The sequence below is a fragment of the Sphaerodactylus townsendi genome, linkage group LG12 (assembly GCF_021028975.2).
Source record: "Sphaerodactylus townsendi isolate TG3544 linkage group LG12, MPM_Stown_v2.3, whole genome shotgun sequence".
Lineage (NCBI taxonomy): Eukaryota > Metazoa > Chordata > Lepidosauria > Squamata > Sphaerodactylidae > Sphaerodactylus > Sphaerodactylus townsendi.
Genome location: NC_059436.1, coordinates 25,256,900 through 25,277,454, shown reverse-complemented (window position 1 = coordinate 25,277,454; position 20,555 = coordinate 25,256,900). Strand labels below are relative to the sequence as shown.

The following is a 20,555-nucleotide window of genomic DNA, read 5'->3' as shown; positions in this document are numbered from 1 at the left end:
CTTAAAGAAGCTGATTTGCCAGGCTAAGCATACTAACGATGGTATTGATAAAGTTGCGGCGCTGGAGCGGCCATGACAAAGCGGGTTTGGGTATTAGAACATAATGGTGGCTTAGCCCTTTTTTAACCTGGGGCCTGTCCTGACAGTGCCTCTTGGTATCAGGGGCAGACCCCAGATTTTCGAAATCCAGGGAGGAGCCAGTCAGCCAGTTGGCCCTCCCGCCTACTGGTCGAGAAAAAACAGAAGGAGAGGAGGGAGGAGGGAGGGAAACAGTTTTTCTTACGAGGAAGTGAGAAAGTAATTTTCGAGGAAGGCACGAATGGGATCAATGATCTGTAGACGACTTTATCCATCCCAGACCAAAGTCATTTTGACCCTGACTCATGAGGTCCCTTCCCCAGAGAGATTGACATGGATGTCTAAGGCGATACCGTGCCCGGACTATGTCGAAACTACCTTCGAAGTCCTGGGCTGTTGACCGTGGCGAGCCCGGATGCTCGATCTGCGGTTTCCGTCTCCCCCACCCCAGATGTGCGGGCAAGCCTGGAATCGGCCACTGGTGAGACCACTTTCGGCTGCTCTGATGGTGGCAATATGTGATTGTCCACCAGGCCCTTGAACATACATCCTTCTATAGGCGAGACTCCTTCCAGGTATGGGCGGGGAGCTCCCGATAGGCATCTCCCACCCGGCTGCGGCGGTGAGGGTGTAGGCTCGCAGCCATGTTGGCTGCTGGGGCTTGGTAGCCTTTATTGGGTCAGCTTAGCGGGCAGCGCATGTGAACCTGAAGAATCAACTGAGCTTAGCTAGCTCAGCAGAGCCACTCCTATGTGGATGTTTGTCCAGACTTTGGAGATGGATGGGTCCCTTGAATTAGCGTGGAGTCGATCACTTGAGGGGCCGATAGACAGTCCTGTTCAGCCCGGCAGGAGCCTTTTGGCAGCCGCTAGCCCAATAGTCCCGGTAAGGGGATGGGCCTCATCATACCTGGGATTAGAGGCCACAAGAACCTGCGTGGGGAACTTAAAGGAGATGGAGCTGGGTGCATGGGGCGAAGGGATGCCACCCGAGAGAGGGGGTGAAAGTTTTGGCAGGGGAGCCTTGGTGTTTGGTTCTGTTTCTGAAGTATTCCTCCTCCCTTGGTCCCCTGGGCTGGGGAAGGCGCCAGGCCGGCGGAGTTTCCCGACGGGCAGTGCGTTTTCTCCAGTGGAAGCCCTTTCTGGCATGAAGTGATGGGCAGCCCCGGGTTTTAAGGTGGCCTTCTCACTCCTGGGGAGGACCCACCTCCATCTCAGGGGGTTGGCTAGGCCCCCCACCCGGAGCTGCCCTACACCTCCCCTTCCCGGAGAAGTGTCCGGGTCTGCACCGCGAGAAGTTAAAGCAGTCATACTGGAAGGCTGCCTCCCATGGAGGTGGGAGAGAGTGCTGTGAGGAGGCCTAACTTGGTGGGCCCGGAGGATCCGATGTCCCGGCAAACCTTCCAAGCATGTCGGCCAGTTCAGGATTTTTTGCCCTGACCCGTGGATTTGCCCTGCGGCACTCCGTGGAGAAAGCGTTCTCTTTGGGCTGGCCTTGCTTGAGGAGCCTGGTTTGGGCCTCTTTCGCCAGCTATCTACCTGCGCTCCTTGAGCGCTTCCTGGAGCCTGTTCACAAACTTCGGCATTAGAGGCTCTTGGGGTTTTGCCGGATGGTGGAGAGAAACTCTGGGTTGGCTGGCAGCGGCATTGGGGACTTTGATAAATACCTTATAGAGCATACTTCAGAAGCTGACCCGTGGGGGGTAGCCTCAGGCAGGACAATCTGATACGTTGGGGTTGGCGAAAGCATCGAAGCCCGTAAAGCTGAGCGGCTGTGTAGGCGCCAGCCGAGTAGCCGGCAGCCTGCTGATACATTGCTGGCGGAACTAAGCACCTTAGATCGGGCTAAATTGTGCAGGGCTCAGGAGCATGCGAAAGGTGGTTTTCCAAGTCGTCCTCGAACCATTAGGTGATTCCCTCGCGATTGCCTTCCAGCATACCTCTCGCAGTAGGGCTGAAGTGATTCCTTACCGTCTACGCATCGCTTTGCGGAGTTCAGTGGAGATGTTATTTATAGTTTAAAGGGCGATTTTCGACAACCCGCCCGAATGGCGCCACCCTCCCCTCGGTATCCTGTAGAAATGGAATGCGGGGCTATAATGCAAGAACTCTCGGCATGCCGCTCTTCCGTCAGGGTTTCTTTCTTCTGCAGATCGTAGCCTATCACGTTCTCGCGAGTTTACTGAAAACCAGCGCATGCGTGCGATAATACGCGGGGCTGACGGAGGATGCCAATTAACTTCGGAGGAAAATGAAGAAGACAAGAGGAGAAATGAGCTATGAGCCGAGAAGTTTGAAATAGGCCGAGGAGCAAGGGGCAAGGGGCAGAAGGAGGACAGGACGTCCCAATTTAGTGGATAGAAAGAATTCCGGGTTGAAATTGAAGGGTGAAAGATGTCGAGAAAGGAGGCTGACCTACAAGCAAAGGGAGCCATAGGTCTGCAGGAGCTGATGGCGCTTACATAACATTGTCTCCACGTCGAGCAACGGTGACATCGGTAGCGAGAACAATCGCTTGAAGAGTGCATCGATGAACCCAGTCCAATCATAGATTCAATGTCCCCCTCTGGGTACCATGGACACTGAGCTTCAATCTCCTCAACCCCATTTAGCCAGCTCCTTCTCTTCACGGAGGGACCCTGCCGAGCATTTCGCTAAGCTGCGCTTTCAGTTATTCCCGCCAACGTGCTTGTCATAAGCCCTGCCTTTGCAAAGCTCCCATACTCCACCCGGTGTTCGGTCGGACCGAGGGAGGTGTCCCTAGAGGCGATGTCTCTGGATCGCGCCGATCCAGAGGGACAAGAAGCGATACCGAAGGGAACGGTGGTCCCTGGTTAGCGCTTCCGATCCAGCCGGACTTCGGATTGTGTGGCCCTACCAAAGCCCGACGGTGAGCAGGGTGGAGGTTCGAGGATTCCCGAGGTTTGGCACCAGCTTGTAGGTCGACTCCACCGCGATGGTCAGCGAGAACGAGGCAGGCGACGCCCGGAGATAACTTATCTGGTGGAGATCGCGGGCAGCGAGGAGCCCGAGTCCGTGTTCTAGCTTGAGTCTCCCGTATGCTCGTTCCTCTTGACCTTTTATTGTTATTCCTTCGAGAGTGTAGGGAGGGACGGACCGGGGAGTTCAGCGGGGAGGAGGCTGAGGAGGTCGGAGAATCATCATGATGCATGATCTCACCTGGCCCTACGTCGCGAGGAGAGAAGGGCGTAGCTGTCTGAGCCTAATCCTCACCTGAGGGGCAAGACCGGCTGACCCTAAGCTGATGAACTTCAAGACAGACAGTTCACTGATCCAAGTGACTCGTTAGGGGGATGAGAGTGGGGGGTGCCCGGTGCCCGCACCAGAAGGCCAGTGAGTCCGTTAAAGCGTCCCAACGCTTCTACCACGGCAGTGCCAAGTGGGTCAGCAGTGCATTACTACACCAGTTAAGGGGTGAGGGCTTCAGAATTGGGTCCAGACTTGGTTCCCAAAAGGGCTTTTCATCTGGGTCAAACTGACTCATTTTGCTGTTCAGATTTTGGGCTTCTGTCACTTTGCTTACTTGGTTTACAGTGTTTAGGTTTGCAGCTCCCTTTTTTAGATTGGTGAGTTTACTGGGTGAAGAAAGCTGGTGAAAGGGCAGTCCTGACTAGATGGCCTTTGGGCTCCCTTCCAGGATTCTGTTGCCCCCCCCCCCCAATATTCCAGGAACCAGGGATGTCTTGGGAAAAGGCAGAGCTATTTATGAGGCAGTATCGGGATCATCTTGAGGAGCTCAGCACAGCTGCCATCCACGCAGTCACCTCCCCTGCATTCAGCCCTGCAAATCTGCCTTGCCTTGGACTGTGACCCCAAGATAACAGACCAGACAGACCAGGAAACAGCAGCCCCCTGGCTGGTTTATCAATGAAGGGCAAATTGGGGTTCCAGCTCACCTGCCAGCCCAGCACTCTGACCCGCCCCACCCCCCCCCCCCACAGCCACGTGGGGACTTGCCTCTTTGTTGGGGACGGAAGAGCAACAGCCCCTGCTCAGAGGCTGTCCGCACTCTGCCCAGGAGGTACTGCTGGGGAAGGGAGCTGTCATTTCAGAGACTGCCTTCCATCCTCCATGGGAAGGAACTGGGTGCAACAGACTCTCCTGGGTCCCTTGGGGGCTGGGGCTGGCTTTGCCACACCTGGACCAAGGGATCCACTTGTGTGTGATGTGGTGTGATCTGCAGGGCTGTTGTGCCCTTTGCCTGCTGCCATCACCCGGCCAGCAGATGCCAAGGTCAAAGGTTGCCTTGATCAAAGGCCACATAAGGGTGCTGCAGCCCCGAGGCAGGAAGCAGGTTGTGGAGGAGGGCTAGAGGGCTGCTGGTTCCCCAGAGTCATTCCCACCCTTGCCCCAGCAGCCCCACAGCACTGGATGTTGGGGGAGGGGGAGACAATTGCATCAGAGAGCTGAACCCGACCCCGGCCCTTTTTAGAATGCTGTAGATTAAGGAGGCCCACGTGCTAACGGGGACTCTCAGTATCTGTGCTTGGGACCTGGGTGTGTGCTGAATTTTAAAATTTGGCTTATTTGATTTTTATTTTAATTAACTGCGCCAAAAATGGGTATGCATCCAAACCATCTAAATGTGAAGACGCACACACTGGGTGGGCATAATCTGCCCCCCAATATTTTAAAGAATATCTTGGAGGACTTCTGGGCATACACGGTTCCTCTCTGGGCCTGCCACTGACTTAACAGGAGAGCCAGGGAACCGGTCGGTCCTTTGGAGATTTGGGGCGCACAACTTTCAAGCAGATGAGCCTCCACGTTTTTGTACCTCGCTTTTCAAGTTCTGGTAACAATTCTGAGGCTGAACCCCCACGTGCCACTTTTTCAGCCTTCCCCTGTTGCTACTTGGGTGGAAACAGAAGAGCCGTTCGAAATGTGTCAGTCTTGATTGATGCTGAAGGACAGCCGTGTCTCCATCTCCCTGTTTGTTGCAATGCACAAGTCAGTTCACGTTTAGCAACCCTGCAGAGCACCAATTCCAAGCGCGACGTTAGTCAGCAGGGGCACCTGGCACACACACAGACGGGCAGGGCAGGGCAGGGGGAGCTCCCTGTGGAAAGTGAGGCGAAGTATCTACACTTCAGCACATTAAGAAGAACAAGACTTTCCTGGGCAGAATAGAGCAGACGGTCCTGAGTGGAGAAAACAGCGGGGACAATTGGAGAAATGTCGCCCATAGAAGCAGAAGGACCAGGGAGCATTCTGTGAATGTGAAACTCCAGAGTCGTTTTGAGGTTCTCTTCCCTTCTCAGTGAGGATAAGGAACAGGCACAGGAGGAGCAGACTCGGCTCTCAGAGAATGCGCAAGTGACAGAAGGTTCAGCCCAATAAATGTCACCTGCAAACCCCCAGAGGACACGTGTGGGGGTGGCAGGCAGGGACTCCCTGCTGAGGGGGACAGAAGCAGCAATTTGCGGGCCTGACAAGATGAATCGAGAGGTGGGCTGTCTCCCTGGGGCAGAAATCTGTGGTGTCACAGAGAGGTTGAGAAGACTTGTCCAGCCCACCGACCGTTATCCCTTCTTTTAATCCACGTCGGAACAAATGGCCCTGCTAGACGTAGCTTTCTGGACATCAGGAAGGATTTTGAGGCTCTTGGTTGGAAGCTGAAGGAACTGGATGCACAGGTGGTAATTGCGTCTCTATTTCTAGTTGGAGGACATGGGCCCTGGCAGGAAAGAAGAACAGTGGAGGTGAATAACTGGCTCCGCAGGTGGTGCCGCCAGGAACGTTGTGGCTTCTTGGACCATGGTCTGCGGTTTCATGAAGAGGGACTACTGGCAAGGGATGGGTTGTAGGGAAGAGCATTTTTGCTGGGAGATTGACAAGCCAAGGAGGGCTTTAAACTGAGTGAAGTGGGGGGGGGGGCAATATCCACGTGGGAAGGAGTCCACCTGGTTCTAGAGAGAAGAGGCTGAAGGTTGTAGAGAGAACTGAGCGAATAGTTCAAAAGCCCAGCAGTGAGGGGGATAAAGCCTTCAATCAGCACCCATCCACAGGGCATGAACCACAGCCGTAGACGTGTCTACACTAAGGCACAAGGCATGGGTAATAAACAGGATGACCCGGAACTCTTAACACGGCATAATAAATATGATATAATAGGTATCACTGGAACCTGGTGGAATGAATCTCATGACTGGAATGCAATAATTGAGGGGTACAACCTACTCCAGAGAAATAGATCAACTAGGGAAGGTGAAGGGGTAGCACTATATGTCAGGGAGGCAGGAGTGGGGACGAGGCCTGGGCCTGGCAGGGGAGTGTGTGCCTGACTGACGGCTCGAAGCCTCCCCTCTGCTGAGGCAGCACCAGAAGAAACCAGCGAGCGGCTTCAGGGTCCTGCTGCTGAGTGGAGGAGCTGACTCAGCTGGCCAGATGAACCCTGGGCTGGACTCGGCCTCTCCTGCTGAGCAGCTGAAGCCGGAGTGGAACGGCTGGGCCCGCAGCTCTGCTGACGTGTGTGCCAGTCACAGGAGACCTCTGAACTGTGCAGCCTTTGGAGCCAACTGCTGAACCTGCCTGCAAGGTGCTGTTGCTACAAAGGTCTGTGTGCGCCCAGGACTTTGCCTCCAGCCTGGCGAGCAGGACAGGGAAGTGCACTCTGTATATGCACAGAGAACCAAATGCCAGGCTCCAATCATACTGCTGTGGCTTCAGATGGAAGCAAGCTCTAGAGCTGTGGAATGTGTGAGACTGGGGGTCACAGGTGGGTGGCGGCGGGGGGATAGGTAAAATAGATTCAGCATCACCAACTCCAATGGCCAGAGGCATCTTGTACATTTCTAGTCCCCGTTCCAACCTTCATGGATCTGACAGCAGCACATGGCAGAGGGGCCTCCGGAGGCTCAGGTGAGACCCCACCCAGGCAGCCCCATTCCATCACCTGCTGCCTTCCCCAGTTGAAAGTTATAAGCAGGAGCTAAATTGTCCAGGCCGTTCCAGAAGACCTCTGAAGGCTCCTTGGGGGTGGTGGAGTGCATTCCCTGTGGACACGCTACTGCACACCTGCCTAGCTCTTCTTCCGGGGTGCGGAGCCAGGGACACGGGCAGGCCCTGCCGCTCAGCACTGGCTCCCTCCAGGTCTCTGTCGGCCACTGACTGATCCTCAGGATGTGTGTGTGTGTCCTGCCCCCCCCCCCCCGAGTTGCTTCCCCAGACAGAGGCTGCAGACAGCAAAGCCTGATCCCAAACCCAAAGGGGTGTATAAACATCCTTCTATAAGACCAGGCAAAACAGCAGGAGACAGCGGGCAACAAGCCCTGGCGTCCTTGTCAGGGTGGAGGCTGGAAAACACTTCTTGGGAGAAAAACCATCTCTGACCTTGATCAGGAGGACCCGCGCCTGCGTCGGTCATCCTTCGCCTCCCCCCCCCCCCCACAAGCACGTAAGTGGCAGAAGCTGTGAGTCTTCCCTCCCCACCCCCTCAGGTTCTTCCAGCCCTCTTCCTCATCTAGCAGATAAGTCCACTCCCGTGTCAGCATCCTGGCCCTCCACGTCTGTCCACAGCTGCTAAAGTCCAAGAGCTCAGGATGCGTCACTGCCTGTCTGCGTGGAAGTAGGAGAGGCCCTTGCAGGGCTATAAATACAGACGGGAAGGACAGAGCCGGAGCAGCAGCAGAACAAGGGCAACCGCTTCTCAGGTGAGCCACCTGGAGGGGGCTGGGAGATGCTGCCCCACTTGGGTTGTGGGGAAGTGCCAAAGAGCCAGATTTGCATTGCTTGAAATTACACCAATGAGGGGGTGCTTGGTGGCCACCAGGAAGGTCCCACCCGGGTTCCAGCACCAGCCATCTCCTCACCTGCCTGTAGGTAACGGGCAAGGCCTCATCCAGTTAGAGGAGACCAGAAGGTCCTTGTGGGCCCCGTTTTCCTCAGCCAACAGGAGGCTGCTTCCTGTGTCCAGGGGCAGGGGAACTGGGGCCAGCCTGTCCCTATCCTTTGAGTCTCAGTGGGAACCTTTTGTATCTTTTGCAGAGTCCTCCCAGCCTCGAAACAAACCCCACAACAGAGGATGGAGCTGAAGGCAGCAGCCTTGGTCTTCGGTCTCTTGGCCATTGCAGGTGAGTGGCGGAGGCTTCCTTTGCGGGTTCAGCTTCTGTTTGCGCTCCCTGATTCAGGGTAGGGATAAAGCCTGGGAGAAGCTTCTAGCATCTTTCCAAATGTGTGCACAACCGAAGGTCTAGCAATAGAACAAACAATTGTTCTCCAACAGTGTCAGCAACAGCGGCACCATTTCTGGCTTAATTTACGAACGCAGAGCTGGTTGAGAGTGGAGAAACTGTTGCTGAGTTGCCACGCAGCTCAGATCGAGTGGTTTGTTGTGCAAGCCTAGCTCTGAGCCCTCTGAAGCTCCCTCTCCAGCAGCAAATGGACTCAAGTCTTCAGAGACTCACTTGAGATTAGCAGCTGTTTGGAGCAGGCTTTGTTTGGCTCAGCTGACCCAACTGGACATTGTTTAAGAAACTTGAGAGGCACAGTGGCCAGCAGACAGGCCCAACAGGAAATGGGCTTTAGCTCTGGAGGAGGAGGAGGAGGACAGAGCTTAGGCCAAGGTGGGACATTTTTTGCCTATCCTGCTGGGCTCAGCATATTCCTGATAAACCAGCAGGCCAGCCTGTGTCTTGGGAGTCGGATGTGCAGCTGCCATCGGGGTGGGCGGGGTGGCTGTGGAGATTGGATCTCAAAGAGACATCGTCGCTAAGGAGAGGAAGTGCAGTCGTCACCCACCCCTATATCCAGAGGTGGTGTGGGGTTAGAGTTCTGCTAAGGATCTCTGGGATGGCGGTGTAGGCTGCACACAAGACAGCATTCCTCATCTTCCCCTCAGGGGCCCAGGCGGATGTCAGTGCTGACCAGGTGGCTGACGTGGTGTGGAAATACTTCACCCAACTGGGCAGCAATGCCAAGGAGACAGTGGACCAGCTCCAGCAGTCAGACATCAGTCAACAGTTCAAGTGAGTACCTGTTTTTGGAGCCTGCAGAACAACCGGGAATGAGGCCTCCCATTGGGTTAAAAACAAGAGTGGGTGACATTGCACTGCTTGGTGGTGCCCCCCCCCCCCCCAGGGCCCAGGTCTGCCCCCCCTCCTGCTCGAAGCCTTTGATGGCTCCTTAAAGACGAACAGAGTTGTCACGATGAATGGCAGGATGGCTGTAGTGATTTAAAACAGGTATATTTACAGCTAATGATAAGGACGATAGAACAGTTCACAGCTAACAGACGCTCTCAGTCTTAACTCTCCCATGTCTCAGTTCCAACTGCTTTCCCCAGGCTTCTTAACTCCACCCATCACATTCTTAAAGGCAAGCTATACAGGTGGGGCAGAAAACCTGGGGAAAGGGAAGTAGGTGAAGTCCTAGAAAGAAAAAGGGCTGCTGGACCCTCACAGTTGGAAGGAGCAGAGCCGAAGTGGGTGGCTCCCCCCCACAGCCCTGCCCAGCAGTCCTCCCTGCAGGGAGCCAAGTTGTGGTGGGAGAAAAGGAAGGACCAGTCTCCCTCTACTGGGTGCCTGGGGTTCCCTCAATGGCCCCTCATTCCTGCTGTCCATTTTGATTGCTCTTTCTTTGCCTTTATTTTGGTTGCAGTTTGATGGTGTATTTTGCAGGCATATGTGGATAGTGATTTGCTTGAATTGTTGGCCACCTTGGTGGCTCTGACTGGGTAGAACAGGGGATGCGACTGTTGTCACCAAACCAATTATTTCTCCCTTCCCCTCGCTGCTCCTGCAGCTCCCTTTTCCAGGGTGCCGGCGGCCTGCAGAGGCAGCTGATCCCCTTTGCCACGGATCTACACGCTCGGCTGGCTGAGGACTCTCGGAGGCTGAAGGAGCAGATCCGCCAAGAGCTGCAGCAGCTGCAAGCTCAGCTGTCCCCTTTTGCCGACGACATCCACCAGCAGATCAGCAGGAACATCCAGGAGCTGCAGACCAAGCTGAGCCCTTATGCAGAGGAGCTGGGCAAGAAGGTGGAGAAGAACACAGCTGACCTGCAGCAGCAGCTGGTCGTCTTCAGGCAGCAGCTGCAGGCCAAGCTTGATGAGAACATCGGCAACCTCCGCACCTCCGTAGCCCCGTACGCCGACGAGCTGCAGCAGCAGATCAGCCAGAAAGTGGAGGACACCAAAATGCAGCTGGCCCCCTATGCTGACGAGATCAAGGCCAAGGTGGACGAGAGCGTGGAAGAACTGCACAGGAGCCTCAGCCCCTACGCCCAGGAGGCACAACAGCAACTGACCCGCCAGCTGGAGGGACTCTCCTTCCAGATGAAGAAGAGTGCCGAGGAACTGCGGTCTCAGCTGTTGGAGCAGACCGAAGAGCTGCGCCTGCGGCTGAGTCCCTATGCCAAGGAGCTGCAGGAGAAGCTGGAGGAAGGCAGGGCAGACCTGCGTGAGTCTCTGACCCTCTATGCCCAAGGCCTGGACAGCAAGGTTGGAGAGCAGATGGAAGAGTTCCGCCAGACTGTGACGCTCTACGGGCAGAACTTGAACCGGCTGCTGGTGCAGAACATGGAGGAGATGAGGCAGAAGCTGGAGCCCCACACGGGCAGCGTGGAGGACCATCTCGTGTTCCTGGAGAAGGATGTGAGGGACAGGCTCAACTCCTTTTTTGACAGCCTCAAGCAGCTTGGAAACTAGCGAGGATCTTTTGTTTCCTACACAGCCCATAATAGTCAAAAGTCTAGCATTTTCTGGATCCATCATGGCTTCAGGGTTCCTACGTTTTGTTTCCTGCTTCCCACACTCCCAAAGGACATGGATGAGAAGTTAGCAGGATTCGGGACTGTACAGTGGAGCGTAATGGAGGCTTTTTGTCCCTGAATCTGGTGGGGTGGGGGAGGGATATCTCGGTTGCTCTCTTGGTGCTCACCATTTCCCTGCACTGGCTGAAATAAATCTTTGCAATTCACCCCAGTGACTCGGTCTCTTTGGTTATTAGGAGACTCATTCAGATTTGTGCCATTATGATATATGCATTTATTTCAGTATGGATATCCTGTTTTTCACCATGATTCCAGGTGGTTTACAAATTCAAAATATCCAATAACTCCCCAATAACCATTCTTTTAAAGACACCCTCTCCCTACACACCATTCAGAGCCCTGGCAAACGAACTAGCCTCGCAGAGCCTCTTAAAAGCCTCTAGAAATGCCGGCCCCCAGCCACCCCCCTCCCCAGGGAACTTATTCTGAAGAACGGGAGCCGTGATGGAAAAATCAGGGACTCTGGCAGATGATGGTGAAGGGGCAACAGGGGCAGCAGCGAGTGGGTCATATCTTTAAGACTGTAGTTGGCACAAGGAGGCATTTGGGAAAATATGATATTTTGGGGGAGAGGGAATTTGATCCCAGCATGAGATGTATTAATATAACAAAATGAAGGGGTGCCCCAGGCTGAGTGTTGGGCAGCTGTCATGAATCAGACTGTCTTGCAAGGAGACAAAAAAGAAATGCACAAATGTTTTACAAAATCTGTTCCACAAACAAGAGATAATGAGGTCACCTCTTGCCTTTGGGAGAGGCCACTGGCTTAGCTGAAGTGATGTCCAGGAATGTTCACAGGCATTCTAACTGCTCTGGTGGAAGAACAATAAACAGTAGTGTATGAAAAGGGCCTATTTCCTCAGACAAATGAAAGTTTATGCTGAAAATCATAGAAGAGACCACCAGGGCCACCCAGTCTAACTCCCTGCCTTGCAGGAATACATAATCAAAGCACTCCTGACAGATGGCCATTCAGCTTCTGCTTAAAATCCTCCAAAGAAGACTCCACCACTCTCTGAGGCAGTGAATTCCACTGTTGAACAGCCCTGACAGTGAGGAAGTTCTTACTAATGTTTCGGTGGAATCTCTTTTCCTGCACCTTGAACCCATTACTCCGAGTCCTAGTCTCTGAGGCAGCAGAAAACAAGCTGTCTCCCTCTTCGACATGACATCCCTTCAAATATTAAACATGGCTATCATGTCCCCCCTTAACTTTCGCTTCTCTAGACTAAACATACCTAGTTCCCTAAGTCTCTCCTCATAGGAGCATGGAATCCAAACTTTTGACCACTTTGGTTGCCCTCCTCTGGACTCGTTCCAGCTTGTCAATATCCTTCTTGAATTGCGGTGCCCAGAATTGGACACAGTATTCCAGTGAGGTTTGACCATGCAGAATAGAAAGGTACTATTATGTTCCTCAATCTAGACACTATATTCCTCTTGATGCAGCCCAGGATTGCATTGGCCTCTTTTCTTTCTTTCTTTCTTTCTTTCTTTCTTTTTCTTTCTTTCTTTCTTTCTTTCTTTCTTTCTTTCTTTCTTTCTTTCTTTCTTTCCGCCCACCCCTGAAGGGACTGGGTGGTGCACAACAAATAAATTATTAAAAACATATAATTACAATATAATAATTAAAACCAAACACAATTTAACGCAACAGGAACGAGTAACCCAACCGCAGAAGGGCCTCCAACCCCCCTGGGAGGGGACTGGGCACAACAACAGTGACAACCGAATCTTTATTTTATCTATTGATGGTTCTACTCATATCCCGCCCCACAGCAGGGCTCCGGGTGGCACGTGGTGGCAGGCAGGCGGGCGGGAGCGGCGCATCAGCAGCTCCGCCCTGCAGGCGCTGCGCGTCACTGTCAGAGGTCCCAATCAGGGGCCGCGCTCCACCAGCAACGCTCTTTGCCCCGCCCCCTTCCCGGCGGGGCGCTGTGACGTCACCCAACGCGCGCCCGGAAGTTCCGGCGCAGGACCAGGGGAGGCGAGGGCGGCATGTCGGCGCTGGGGAGCCCTTTCCGCCCTTTGGGCGCCGACGAGGGCGAGGACGAGCCGCGGCCGGCCGAGATCGAGTCCCTCTGCATGGCCTGCCTGCGTCACGTGAGTCTCTCCCGCCCTCCCGCCCGCCCTCCCACGGGCCGTTCCGCCCGCCCGCCCGCTGACCGCCCTTCTCCTCCTGGTGTTCCCGGCGCAGGGGACGACGCGGCTGCTGCTGACGCGGATCCCGTTCTTCCGGGAGGTGCTGGTGGGCTCCTTCGCCTGCCACTCCTGCGGCTGGGCCGACGCCGAGATCCAGTCCGCCGGGCGCCTCCAGGACCGCGGCGTGCGCTACACCCTGGCCGTCCGCACCAGGCAGGTCGGTGGTCGCGCGCGCGGGTGGAGCGGCAGGCCTCGCGCCCCGCCTGGTGCCGCTGGGAACATTGGCCGCCCCAGCCTCCTCCTGGCCCGCTCTGCAGGGCTGGCAAACGGGAGCGGGGATCGTTTTCCATGCAGGCGAAATCAGCTCCGTGCTGGGGGCGGGGGCGGACGGCAGGCGCTGCTTCGGAGGGGACCCGCCAGGGGGCTGCCATCTGCCCGAAGGCCGCTTCCCGTTGCTCTCCTGACGGAGCGCGGCTGGCGGAGGTGGAGCTGAGCGCCGTTCAGGGGGCTGCCGGGGGCGCTCCCGAGAAGGGGGGCTCAGGCTGCCCTTGGCTAAGCGGGGGCTGGGTGGGCACATCTGAGTCTTCCATGTCTCCGCTGCCTTCCTCTGCGACCAGCGCAGGCTCGGAGCAGCCCTCCAACGTCACTCTAGCACCACAACAGTGGCTTCTTCATGCTTTGTCACATGGCGCGGGGGGAGGGGGGCAGAATGACACCACAACAAAGCTTCAGCTGCTGTTCTCTTTTTTGGGAGGCATCTGCTTCCAAATGCCCCTCAAATTTGGCATACGGGACCCCCTCTCTGGCTCCCTCTGGGTGCTGCCATCATGGGCTAAATCAGCCTGGGAACATGGAAGGATGCCAGTGCCTTCCCCCAGTTTGTGCGGCTCCAGCTGGTTGGAAAGGGTCCCTCTCTGCTCGGGTCCCACTCGGCCCACGTCCCACCCCACTCAGGTGGACTGCTGCAGATTCCTAGGCTGGTGTAATCTGTCCTTCAATCATTTTCTCCAGGATTTGAATAGGGAAGTGGTGAAGACTGACTGTGCCACAGCTAGAATCCCAGAGCTAGAATTTGAGATCCCAGCTTTTTCCCAGAAGGGAGGTGGGTATATGGTCGTTCTGGTATGTCTTGGGGCACTTGGTAGTAGTCTTGGGAGGACAAGAGCAAGGTGCGGCCGTTAGCAAGCCCTTGCTGCTGAGACAGAGTGTGTGTGGCAGAAGGAAGGAGCTGCTGCTTTGGTTCTGCAGGGAACTGTTTTGGGTTTTTTAAAGGGATGCCCTGACTTGAATAACTGTGTTTAGAGAGGGGCTAGAAGAACACTGGTCCACTGGTTGGCTTGGGGTATCCTGACTTCTGATAGATGTATCCCTGCTTGTTGAGATATCTGTTCTCATTTTTTCTGGCTAAATGCCGACTGCTTTCAAAAGCAACCGTGGCTGCTTGCAACCCTGGTGCTGAACAACGTGATGGGGCATTTCAGCTGCACCCACACCCCCAGGTACCTGTCGTCTGAATCGCAGTTTCAGTGGCAGCATTTCCTGGGGGCCACGGGTGCCTTGCTGCAGGAGGGAGAGGCATGAAGGCAGAGGCCATAAGAGGAAGAAAAGGAAGCTCATGACTGTCTGTTGATCAGGCAGCTGGGCTTGTGCTACTTTGGGAGAACCAGCAAATGACTTGTCTGTGCCAAGGAAGAGGAGCACAGTTACAGCTCTGGAGACTGGAAGGGAATGATACATGTACAACTTTTTTCTCTGTGTACCTAGCACTTACCACGATTGAAGGGATAATTGACAGATCCGTAGCAGGATTGGAGCAGGATCAGCCAGTCCGCAAGGTAAGTTGCTTGCAAAGAATACTTGTATCTGGCTGGTTTTCATTTATTTAGGTATCAGTTTTCTTCCCTGTTAAAACCCAAAGCAGGTCTCAACATTGTTCTCCTTTCCTACATTTTGGTCTTACAACAGCTGTTTGGTAGGTGATGCTGAGAGAGAGAATGACTGGCCAAAGATCACCCAGCAATCTTCCATGACAAAATGGGGTCTGAAGACATTCCCTATGACAGTGGTGGCGAACCTATGGCATGGGTCCCAGAGGTGGCACTCAGAGTCCTCTCTGTGGGCACGCATGCACAGAGTTCATCGTGTGGGGGGGGATCACCCCCCCCCCCCACACACACATATCTAGACTGGCCTGGGCCCCTGGACTTGATGTGCATGTACCTCAGTGAGCAGGGACGACTCGGCTGGTGGGCCTGTTGCCTGTGCTCCAGGTGGCTGCTGCCCGGGGGGTGGGGGTGAGCAGAGATGCTAGAGAGGCGCAGAGTGGTGCATGTGGGACTTGCTGGAGGCGACAGCAGGCTGGCCCCTTCTCGAGGGGGTCATTCACGTTAAATTGCTGCTTTGGCACTTTGGGAGACATAAGTGGGTTTTGGGTTGCAATTTGGGCACTCGGTCTTGAAAAGGTTCGCCATCACTGCCCTATGACAAACGCCTGGAGATCCTTGGACTCCAGTCTAGGAAAAAAGATAGCTAAGATTTGCTGTCAAGTCACAGTTGACTCATGACTACCCCCGTGGGGTTTCAAGGAAAGAGGTGTCAAGAGGTGGTTTGCCACTGCCTTCCTTTGTGTTGCAACCCTGGATTTCCTTGGTGGTCTCCCATCCAAAAGCTAACCAGGGCTGACCTTGCTTTGCTTTTGAGAGCTGGTAGAATCGGACTATGCAAGTTAGGGCCATAGGAAAATTGTGGGTTTTTTTGCTGTCAAGTCACAGCTGACTTTAAGTCTACTGCTGGTGGAGTTTTCAAGGCAAGAGATGTTCATAGGTGGTTTCCCTTCCTCTGCGTCATGCCCCTTGCCGGTGTCCCTGGAGGTCTCCCATCCAAGTACCTGCCGGGGCCGACGCTGGGAGTGCCTGACTGGCCCAAAGTCACCCAGCAAGTTTCCATGGCAGAGTGGGGGTTTGAACCTGGTTTTCCCAGATCCAAGTCTGACACTTTATCCACTACACCTTGCCAGCTAGATGGGATATAGGAGACATGATAGAGGGGTATAAAATTATGCGTGGGGTGAAGAAAGTGGATAAAGTGAGCTTATTCTCCCTCTCCCATAATACTCAGGGTCGCTTAATTAAACTGCTGAGAAATAAGTTCAGGACAGTCAAAAAGAAATACTGCTTTATGCAGTGAGCAAATCTGCAGGTGGCACAGATGCATCTGTAGAAGAGTTGTTATGGGACGCAAACATCACCTCGGGATTCAAAAGCCACCTTTTGGGATACAAAACTTAAGCCACATCTGGGACAATCAGAAGACCTTGCAGCTGGGATAGGCTGGGGTTTGTTGATGCTAGGGCTGATTCTTCATCTGTCTTAGAGGATCTGTGTAGGGGCAGTTAAAACCATCAATCGTAAGTTAAAATCAGAACTGGACCTCTGTTTCATCAAATTGGGACCTAAATGCATGATCGGGTGGTTTTACCATAATATATAGCAAGTTAAGGCTATAAAAGGAATTCAGCTGGACTTACTGAGATCAGCTTTCCTTTAGTGGCACGAGTGAAACCAGGTAATATTTTTTTTGGTGGGGTTTTTCAGGAAACTGATCCAGATGTGGCAAGAAAGATAGATGAATTCATCTTGAAGTTGAAGCACTTGAAAGAAGTGGACGAAGCCTTCACATTCGTAAGTCCTATTAGACTAATTCTGTCCATGGGATCTCTCCCCCTCCCCCATGATGACTCTCCGTGGTGAAAGAAGGCTCTCAGCTGCTTCCCCTGCCCTCATTTTCTCCCAGGTCCTAGACGACCCCTCTGGGAACAGCTTCGTGGAGAACCCTCGTGCCCCGCAGAGGGATGAAGGCCTGGTGGTTGCCCATTACAAGAGATCCGCTGAGCAGGCTGCTATGCTGGGGATTGAGGTCAGTCAAAGGGCTGCTTTAGCTCGGAGACCTGAGGAGGGTGCTGGCATGCAGTGCCAGTTAGGCACACCTTGTGCTTCCTCATCTTTTGCACCAAGTCATAGGCCTTCAGTTGTGGCGAGGGAGTCCTGCAGCATTCCCTCCTTTCCTGAGTCCAGCATTCCCTGGTGTTGTGTAGCCCATGTACACTAGATGGGATGCTTTGAATGTCTGGGCTATCTCAGCTTCCGCTGATCCCTTTGCTTTCCCAGGAAGAGGAGGCTGATGAGAAGTCAGTGGAGCCAGCGGATGATCTGAGGAACGAGGTGAGTGAAGCGTCCAAGCGCTGGCTGCTCAGGCAGAGGCCGCTGGAGAGCTGCTGGAGAGGGCATCGTGCCCCCAAAGCAGAAGCCAGCCACGGGCCTGGCTGTCAAGTCTTGGCCTTGTTCAGACCCTCTCTGTCAATCAACAACAACCTTTATTTGGCATTTAAAATAGATTCTAGAGCGTTGCCAGACATTTTTGAAATACAAATCAAGAGTACATTCAAAACGCAGACAGGAAGACTGTATATAGCAGTATACATTACTTAGAAAGTTCTGTAACTTGTAAAAGAAATTTTGCTACTTTTTCCAAGAGCATGACATCTGTATTGTTTAACAGAAGCTCCACAACAGAACAGTCAGAGTCTGTTTCAGATTTCTAGGGCCAGCCTGGGGGAGAAATTCCTAATGCTCACATATCTCGGACAGTCAAGAATAATGTGAGCAAGAGTCTCCACTTGATTTTTATAGTGTGGACAAACCTGATCCTGGAGAGGGATGGATAAGTAACGACCCTTTGTAATGGCCGAAGGGAAGGTATTGGATCTAGCCCTTGTGATAATCCATTTCTGTTGGGGTTCAGTTAATAAATCAAGATATTTGGCTATGTGCCCCTGTTCCAGTATTATTCCGACAGAGCGGGGTGAGCACGATTTATTTGCTTGCCCCAACAAGATATGATATTCCTGTTCTAAAAGTCTGCTTTCTAAGGTTCGGAAAATCTCTCTGGGAGTCAGCCTACAGAGATCTTCAAATAATAAACCTGTGTCTCTGTCAATCCAGGTACTGCAGTTTAACACCAACTGCCCGGAATGCAATGCTCCTGCCAAGACCAACATGAAGCTGGTGCGTATCCTTTTCAGGTGCCAAAGAGCACCTTGTTCCGCTGGTGGGGGCCTGTGAAGCACCTGTGAGCTGATGAATCTTTCTTCCGGGTGGCTGCGCTGTGATGATTTGGGTCGAGTTCTGGGGCTGAAGGAATCCCAGGCTGGCGATGCAGGAGTCTGTTTTCATTGGATAAGTGACTGAGGGTGTGTGGGCTTGTCTGCCTGAAAGGGGGAGCGAGAGCTTGACCCCCTGGGTCTGGTTGCAGCTTTCCTTGACTGTCTCTGTGCAGAGATTCCCCACTTCAAAGAGGTTGTCATCATGGCCACAAACTGCGAGGATTGTGGCCTCCGCACAAATGAGGTGAGGCTTTTCTGTTTGCAAGAGGTTGGTTTGCCAGGGCTGCAGACTCTTCCTTCCCATGCATTGTGGTTTCCTCACTTATTTGTAGGTGAAATCTGGAGGGGCCATAGAGCCTTTGGGGACGAAGATCACCCTCCATGTGACAGACCCCTCAGACATGACGAGGGATCTCCTGAAGGTAGGGCCCTTCCCCCAGCGCCTCCAACTCCCTCTTGGAAACGCCTCAGTAAAGCACCCTTCTTTTCCCGCAGTCAGAAACCTGCCGGGTGGAGATTCCAGAGCTGGAGTTTGAGCTGGGCATGGCAGCCCTGGGGGGCAAGTTCACGACGCTGGAAGGACTGCTGAAGGACATCCAGACCTTGGTGAGCGACGCCTGACTGGCCCCTCTGGGTCAGATGCTGCTGGAGGAGGGAGAATAGCAAGGCTGGAGCTGCACTCGGGGGAAACGGAGCAGCCCCTGAATGAGCCCCAGGAGGCCCCGTGCCTTGGGAGTGGCAGCCGCACCTGAGTCGTGGGCTGATGCAGTTGTCTCTCCACAGGTGGAGAAGAACCCCTTTACCCTGGGGGACAGCTGTGCTCCTGGCAGGGCAGAGAAGCTCAGTGTGTTCAGCAGGAAGCTGCAGCAGGTGAGGCTGACCACGCCTTCCCACGGAGCTGATGCCCCGTGCTCGGAGTGAAGCTCTTCTGACCCTGATTTGTGAAGCCTCTTCTGCACATAACAACTCTGCTTTTCTCCTTCTGTTTATTTTTCTTCCCAAGATTTTGGATGGGCAGCGGCGGGTACATTTTGTGATGGATGACCCTGCAGGGAACAGTTACCTTCAGGTAAAGTGCAGTGATAGGAAGTTACGTGTGAAGTTAAGTTTTATAGCACTGCTTGCATTATGTGTGAAACGGAGAACAAGTTCTCAACCTCTGGTAGCACAGAGGCAGCCAAGAGACACGTCAGAGCGCCGTATTTGAAAGCAGCAAAAGCAGCACGCCCACAGTGGCTGCTGTGTACATCTGCTGTGCGCCAGTGCTTAAGTGGGAAGGGGCATGCAGCAGAATAGAACAAATGGTTAGGTGAGGGAGGAGGTGTATGGGGGGGGGCGGTTCTCCTGTGGTGGGTTGTGAGTGGTCTGTTCAAATACTCACCCATGGAACTGGCTTGCCTCTTCTAAGGCTAAAAGACAACTAGGGAGAGGCTGGGGGAAAAGCACACAGTCATCATGCCTAGCTGCTGATGCTGAGGAATGGGGGCATGCTGGGCTCAGTCATGCCCTTCCTTCACCCCCAAAACACGGCACAAAAAAGCATCCAAGTATATTCTTGTTCTTGGCTTAATTTTCAAGGGGAGAGGTGGGGGTCCACAGGAGCCTGCCCCATTCTGGCTTTTCCTCTGGCCCCTGCTGCAACTCGGCCTACTTCTTTCAGAATGTGTATGCCCCTGAGGAAGATCCAGAACTGCGCACAGAGCACTACAAACGCAGCTTTGAGCAGAATGAGGAGCTGGGCCTCAACGACATGAAGACAGAGGACTATGAGACAGAGGCCTCTTCTGAGCAGTAGCCTTGCTCCTGCCAGGCCAAGCCAGTGGTAGGGGATAAGGAGAAGGCCTGGACTGACAGCCCCCTACTCAGGATACAGCCTCCGCCTTGCCCAGGGAACAGCTGGTTGCGGGTTGTTTGCTTGGGAGCAGAGCACAACACAGCTCAGCAACTCATTAAAGCTGAGATGTTGCTCCACCTGAGACTGCTGCTAGGAGCGTTTCTTTCTTTTGTATACAGAAATGTCAGCCATGGTCTGCGGAACTTTTTCCACAAGGTTGTCTGGCAACTGTTGGGTATTCAGTGCTGGGTTTGGTCTTGGCTGTTGGACAGTGCAGAAGGGTGGCTGCATGACAGTTACAGCCCCTTTCCCTTATGCTGTGAAGCAATAAAAAATTACTCCTAGTTTTAATGTGATTTCTTTGGGGACAGACATCTGTATCTGGCGTAAAGATGTAAAATGTCCAGAAATTCTGATTTCCATTTTGTTGGGGAAAGGTTTAAATGGGGTGGGGGTAGAGGGAAGTGAAATGTATCCAATACTTTCCTATGAAACCTAAATGTTCACTAATTGAACAATATAAAAAGTGTCATTTATAACAGCATATAAA

General features: G+C 53.7%; 2 protein-coding genes across 3 annotated transcripts; both read left to right on the top strand.

The window, feature by feature from the left end:
* Positions 1–7,606: 7,606 nt before the first annotated feature.
* LOC125442024 (apolipoprotein A-IV-like) lies at positions 7,607–10,986 on the top strand. The gene is made up of 4 exons (XM_048513117.1): positions 7,607–7,750; positions 8,085–8,170; positions 8,938–9,064; positions 9,840–10,986. The coding sequence occupies exons 2-4, from the start codon at positions 8,122–8,124 to the stop codon at positions 10,741–10,743; spliced, it is 1,080 nt and encodes a 359-aa protein (XP_048369074.1). The 5' UTR covers positions 7,607–7,750; positions 8,085–8,121; the 3' UTR covers positions 10,744–10,986.
* A 1,846-nt stretch (positions 10,987–12,832) lies between these two features.
* ZPR1 (ZPR1 zinc finger) lies at positions 12,833–20,349 on the top strand. 2 transcript variants are annotated; one of them, XM_048513491.1, is made up of 15 exons: positions 12,833–12,971; positions 13,066–13,227; positions 14,022–14,112; positions 14,775–14,845; positions 16,604–16,690; positions 16,803–16,925; positions 17,177–17,230; positions 18,011–18,077; positions 18,345–18,415; positions 18,504–18,593; positions 18,667–18,777; positions 18,955–19,041; positions 19,175–19,240; positions 19,832–19,997; positions 20,061–20,349. In XM_048513491.1, exons 1-14 carry the CDS (start codon positions 12,867–12,869, stop codon positions 19,964–19,966), a joined length of 1,320 nt encoding a protein of 439 aa, XP_048369448.1. In that variant the 5' UTR covers positions 12,833–12,866; the 3' UTR covers positions 19,967–19,997; positions 20,061–20,349. The 2 variants fall into 2 exon arrangements, with proteins under 2 accessions (XP_048369448.1, XP_048369447.1); XM_048513490.1 differs by having other exon boundaries at positions 19,832–20,349.
* The last annotated feature ends 206 nt before the right edge of the window (positions 20,350–20,555 follow it).